Here is a 6636-nt window from a genome sequence, read left to right on the forward strand (position 1 = left end):
ATCCAAATTAGCAGCACATAGCCATGCTTTATCAACGCTACAGTGCTCTTAATGCCTCTTTAACACTTAGTACTTTTTCAATTCCAAACTTCAAATCTTATTTAAATTTGTAATAATTATGAATTAAACATGCATATGGAGGTTATAAAATTCTCACAAGTTATATGGCAATGGATATTTTACGCCTAACACCAAATGAAGTTATGATTTATTTGTATGGGGATTTTAATCTAAATAATGATTTTGGCTATCACATATGCAGTATGAACCACCTGTTGACTCTTATAATGGTAATTGAACAAGCTATGAACCATTAATTAAAGAAAAAACCATAACCAATAATTAATGAAAGCAACTGAAGAGCCTCTGAACATCAAAGTTTGTTGAATTTTATATGTCTATTGTGTATCAACTTCTTATTTTTTATGTAAGATGTGTTGCAGTTTGTTTTGTAAGGTTAAATTTTGTATAAATTAGGTAAGTTATTTTATTGTTTTTTAATTTGTAATGTAGGTTTGTGGCGGAATTTATGTTGGAATATAATCGTATCAATCGATCATTTAAATCACTAGCATCAGTAAGGTGGACCCATGATATTTCGACAGTGCCTTCTACTAGGAATTTTTGTGATGGTCAAGACATCATTTTCCAAGCTTTATCCGAGGATAAACACTTATAAATCATCCAACAACATTCGGCTAGTTCGAATTCATTTCAAGCTAGGGTTTTGCTTGCCAAATGTGTACCATATATGTGTTGGTTGTGGGCAAATATACATCTTGATTCCTATCAAAACCGCAATATTCGCTTCATAAATGAGTTGGATCATACAGTCCATTGGATATAGTAAAGTCAATCCCTCAACTTTAAGACTGAGCGAGGGTGTAATGAAAAAATTATTAACTTGATGCAAAATGAGATAAAAAGTGCAAAGTCACTAATACTTCTTAAATTTCTTTAAATGAAAAAATTTAGGGTCAAATAATTATAGTTAAAATTTAATAATAATATTTTTAAATTTCTTCATTTATACTCATTTCAAAATAAATTAAAAAAATATCAAATTCTTCCAACCATTTTTTTTTATCAAAATATTTTTCAATACCCCAATGACTAAAATAATACAATTTATCTTACGAACTCTTAAAACCTAATATATAAATCATAGAACAACAGTTTATTCAAATGTCGGTAGCGAATTCCTTTTCCATTCCATTCAACCCTTTCTAGCTTTATCCAAAGCTCTGTCTTTCTCTCTCCATAATTTTTTATTTGTTGGGGAACTCTCTCTGTCTCAGAATTTCAGGACCACGCTTCAAAAGTAATACCATTTATTGACGAACACTGGTACGGTGCAGGGCTTTTCAGGGTTTTAGGGGGCGTGAGCGTCATATTTAAATAAAAATAGAGCAAAATTCCTGATTTTTTTCTTTAAAATATAATAAAAAAACACTATATCAAATCTACATTTTTATAATAAAATCATTATTTACATAATTAATATATTTTAAGTATAAATCAATGTGTCATTGATGTACCACATTCATGCATTTCACCAATCTTCTTCAGTTCTTCTGTTTCTGAGATTCTTCATCAGCACATGCGAAGAAAATCTACACACTAAATTAATTTATGAGAATAAAAATCATTGATTTCTGTCAAAATTGTATGTAAAATGATTGTAGTTAAGCAAATCATGCATTTATATGAGATCATCGCTAACTGGAGAAAGAATTTGCTCGTGGAAGGAAAAAATAGAATGAGAAAAGCTGCGAATCAAATAGAAATCACTGAGAACTGAGCGCATTGAGACTGTAAGAGACGGATGAAAGTTAAGGAAATTAAATTGAAAAGACTGCATTGATTAAAATTAAAATGTAAGAAGTAAAAGAAGAAGAAAACAACCCTTCATTCCACCCCTTAAATTTTCTCTTCCCAGAATATCGTCTTTCTATACAGGAGCAAATTAAAGAAATTACATTTCTCTGTTTCACACTAAAAACCCTAATTCGAAATCCCACAAACTCAGTAAACCAGCAGATTGATAAAATCTCCTCGCGCCATCTTCTGAAACCAAAACGAAGAATGCCGAGAAGATTAAGAGAAACCAAGCCAAAGAAAACAAAAGACCAGATCCCTCTGTTGCACGCACCCGGTACGTAAGTAAAAGGACAGTAGCAAGTAAGAAAATTAAAAAAAAAAAAAGAGGTAGTAATTAACGATAGTGAAGTGATTAATTAACAATCAGAGCCAGAGAGCGCCGGCCTCTTTGAGGAGGGGGACGAGGGTTCCATTAATGTGGGAAGCCATGACGCGATCCATGGCGCCGACGAGCTTCCCACCGACGAACACGACGGGGACGGCGGCCGATCCGAGGAGGCGGGTGAGAGCTCGTTCTATCTCCTTCCCGCGAGGGTCCTCATCGAGCTCGTAGACCGTAGGGTTCACCCCCATTCCGCAAAAGAGCCGTTTCACAGCGTGGCACATGCAGCAACTGCTCACACTGAAGATAACCACAGCACTCTCCGCCGCGAGCCGCTCCACCCTCTCCACCGCTGGATCCCACATTCCGGCTCCTCCTCCTCTCCCGGCGGCTGCCGCCGCCGCCATGTAAGCCGCAGCCCACGCCTCTGCCGCCTCGTACTGCATTTTCTCTCGACCACTCGAAGAATATGGATTGAGGAATCGGTGATGGTGGAGGAGGAGGGAAGTTGGGTAGGATTTATAGAAAGGCGAGGGCATTATGGGAAGATCAAATGGGGGTCGTGAGGTGGGGGAGCGCATGCAAAAGGAGAGAGAAGGAAAAAAGGTGGAGACCGCGGCTTTGCTTTGGTTCTGCTTTTTCTCGCAACGCTCCCACGCCACCAACAGACTCTGACGTTTTTGAAACGGTTTTTTCGTATTTCGATTTCCGATTTTTTCGTAGTTGAAAATTAAAGGAATTTGGTTTTTTTTTTTTTATTTGTGGGGGGGAAAAAATAGCAGGCGGTCATCGTCATCATCAGGGTTTGTCTTTCGCAGGCTTTTTCAGGCGGCTGATGCTGCGCGAATGCGGCTGCCTACGTCCTTGTTGTTTGTTGGAGAGGTTGGGAGAAGGCTCTTCTCGTTTACCGGGTCGGTCACCCGATCCACTCATTCAAGCAATTTCTTTTTTAACTTTTTTTTTTTTAAGGTTAATTTATTGAGTTAATTGAATTTATCCAATCTTACATATGAGTTTAATAGAAATATTCATTGCCTAACTTAGAATTTGTTAGGTGATAAAATATTTGTAGCAGTTGTGTGTGATTTATGTTTTATTTTTGAAAAAAAAAATAACCTCAGCTAAAAAACAACGGCAAAAGATAGTAAGGAGAACATAAAAAAAGTTGTAGGAGATAAAATTATTTATATTAAAAAAATATATAAAAAAAACATATAGGGCCAACGTAGTTTAATAATTCACTATATATTTAAAAGTACAAGAATTCATCTTTCCTCACAATTGAATATGATAAGATTATTTGAGAACAAGTATTTGTTTTACTTTACAAGGAGATTACATAAATTAGATATTCACAGGTGAATAGTTAAATCTTAATCGAAAAATATTGGAGTGCTCTTTAGTTCTCTTAGCTTTATACCTTCCCCCTAGAGAATATATTCTTATTTATAGAGTTTTGTTTGTTGGAGAGGTTGGGAGAAGGCTCTTCTCGTTTACCGGGTCGGTCACCCGATCCACTCATTCAAGCAATTTCTTTTTTAACTTTTTTTTTTAAGGTTAATTTATTGAGTTAATTGAATTTATCCAATCTTACATATGAGTTTAATAGAAATATTCATTGCCTAACTTAGAAAATGTTAGGTGATAAAATATTTGTAGCAGTTGTGTGTGATTTATGTTTTAATTTTTGAAAAAAAAAAATAAGCTCAGCTAAAAAAGAACGGCAAAAGACAGTAATAAGAACATAAAAAAAGTTGTAGGAGATAAAATTATTTATCTCTTTAGTTCTCTTAGCTTTATACCTTCCCCCTAGATAATATATTCTTATTTATAGAGTTTTTGTGATGATCGTTTTGTAAATTTCGTTATAATCCATAAGACTCCATCGTACGGTTTAACTTGATCATCTTGATTGTAGATTATCTATTGAACATTTTTAATGATGTCAGAATTGAATGATCTTGAACTCATTAGATTCATTTTATTAAACCACTCGATTTGACTATAAACATGTTATAATTGTAAGTCATTTCGTCGATCAATTAATGTTAAGAGGTCTCCAAACACAACTTAATTACTTGATTAAAGTTTATTTACAGTCGAATCATATCATTTGTAGTGTCAATTAGGTCATCTCGTTTAAACGCTCACTTTAACTATAAATTTACTAAAATTAAAATTTGCATAATCCTGAATTTAATTTCAAAAGTTTCCCTTATAGAGATTGAACAAATCCTCATAATTATTGAATAAATAATATATATATATATATATATATAGTGACGCGCGTGACTCATTCTGGTTGGTCTCTACGCGGTGCTCGACATCCACACAGAATTATTAATCTTGTTTGGGATGATTTTCTTTTTCCTTCTTAAAGTAGCTTTTTAGTATAAAATCGATAAGAAAGACGTATCAAATGAAGCCTTAGAAGTATGAAATTTATTAAAAAGTTATGATTTGTGATTAATGTTAAAATATTTCGTATATGTAAATATATTTAGGTAAAAATTGATATAATTTTTAATGAATATTGTAATATTTAATAAATAATTTAAAATTTTAAAATATTTGAGATTAGATTAATGTTAAAAGCATTTTTTAGAATTTTAAATTTGAGTATTTAAAATTGAATTAAAGATAAGTATAAGCCTTTTAATAATTTAAAGAGTATTTTTTCAATTTGATTAGTTTTATTAATGGCATTATTTAAATGATATAAATGGAGTTTAAACTCTATGCAAGCTTCAATGAAACATAACATATTTTACATAAATAAAAAACGTGAAATATTTTAAAAATAAAACAAAATCCTTGTTAATAAAATAATTAAGAAAAATTCTAATAATTGGTTTTCCCCTCATAAATTTTTATGAATTTAATAATTCATAAATGATTATAGCTAATTTTAAAAAATTATTAAACTTATTTTGTGAAGTAATTATGTCTTAATAAATCTTTGAAATTAATATGATGGAAAGTTAATTATTATTTTCTAAGATTTAATATCAACATACCCTATATTCTAATTAAATGAAATAAAATATAATAAAATCATTTGAAAAAAAAAATTAAATAATTGGAAAACATATAATCACATATTAAAATGTGATTTTAGAGAGTCTAAATTTTCTTTCTTTTTTATTTTTTATTGAATCACATATCATATTTAATTTTTTTCTTTATAACTTTTGGATAGATAGCTGAAGAAAATTTTTATTTTAAATAAGTCTTAACACCCATATATACGATCTGACCGCATAGCTTTACTGGAAAAGTTGTTAAGACCTAATTCTAAATATAAAAATAGTTTGGCTAATCTTACATTTACATTAAGACCAAACGTCATGAATTTCAAAATTCGTTTGGGACGGTTTTTTTACTGCTTTCTAAAACGGAGTTTTAATACAATTTTTTTTATTTTTGTACTAAAACTTCGTTTTATAAAGCAATAAAAAAGCCGTCCCAAACGAAGCCCTTGTTAAGTTTATTTGACTCTCCCTTCCAAGCAGAATTACAAGGTCAATCGTTAGACTTTTTTTTTATGAAGCTTTAAATTAAAATTCTTACCAAGATCAGTCTTTGGATTAGACTTAGGCTTCGTTTGAGAAGGTTTTCTTACTAAGTACAAAAATGCTTTAAGAAGCGGTAAGAAATCCATCCCAAGCAAAGCCTTAGGTTTAAGATTTTATCATTGTTGCGTCCTGGAATATTCGCGGCGATAGACAAATATAAAGTTTAATGTCTTAGCTTTGTACAAAGATCTAGCACATAAAAGAGAGGAGTGTAGCGTTCATAAGAGACACCAAAATTTTTAAGTGAAAATCCCTAGCTAGAAAGGCGAATAAATTATAGGGTCTGACCCAATTTGAATGTATCAATTAGTTTTTACAATATTTTTTTTTTCTTTTTGAGATGCTATATATTATTCTTCCTGAGACACTTCTTTAAAAACAAATCCCTCTTTTAAACCCAAATCTGTATCAATTATTTGATCCCATATCAAAATTTTATTTCTAACTTTCAAAATAATACACCACTTTTGTTACTTTCTTTAATTTGATTTAGGCTTCGTTTGGGACGGCTTTTTTATTGCTTTTTAAAACGGAGTTGTAGTACAAATTTTTTAATTTTTGCACTAAAACTTCGTTTTCAGAAGTAATAAAAAAGCCGTCCCAAACGAAGCCTTAGTCTTTGCTTATTTCATTCAACTTAATTTTATAATCTATAATAATTTCTTTTTACCATATCTAATTAAGACTTCTTTTATAACAACTTTTTTTTTTCTGCTTTCGAAAATAATTTTTAATAAAAAAAATTTTTGAACCAGAAAAAATAAAAAATTGATTTGAAAAGCAGTAAAAAAGTTGTCCAAACTGAAACCTAAATAAATAAGAATATTCACGCCTTCTTTATTACTATTGTAACTCTAG

General features: G+C 31.0%; 1 protein-coding gene across 1 annotated transcript; it reads right to left on the minus strand.

Annotated features, from left to right (window-relative positions):
* Positions 1–2244: 2244 nt before the first annotated feature.
* On the minus strand, positions 2245–2649 carry LOC110101529 (glutaredoxin-C1-like). Its single transcript, XM_020829454.2, has one exon. The coding sequence runs from the start codon at positions 2647–2649 to the stop codon at positions 2245–2247; it is 405 nt and encodes a 134-aa protein (XP_020685113.1).
* Positions 2650–6636: the final 3987 nt, after the last annotated feature.

Source organism: Dendrobium catenatum, unplaced genomic scaffold (assembly GCF_001605985.2).
Source record: "Dendrobium catenatum unplaced genomic scaffold, ASM160598v2 fragScaff_scaffold_847, whole genome shotgun sequence".
Lineage (NCBI taxonomy): Eukaryota > Viridiplantae > Streptophyta > Magnoliopsida > Asparagales > Orchidaceae > Dendrobium > Dendrobium catenatum.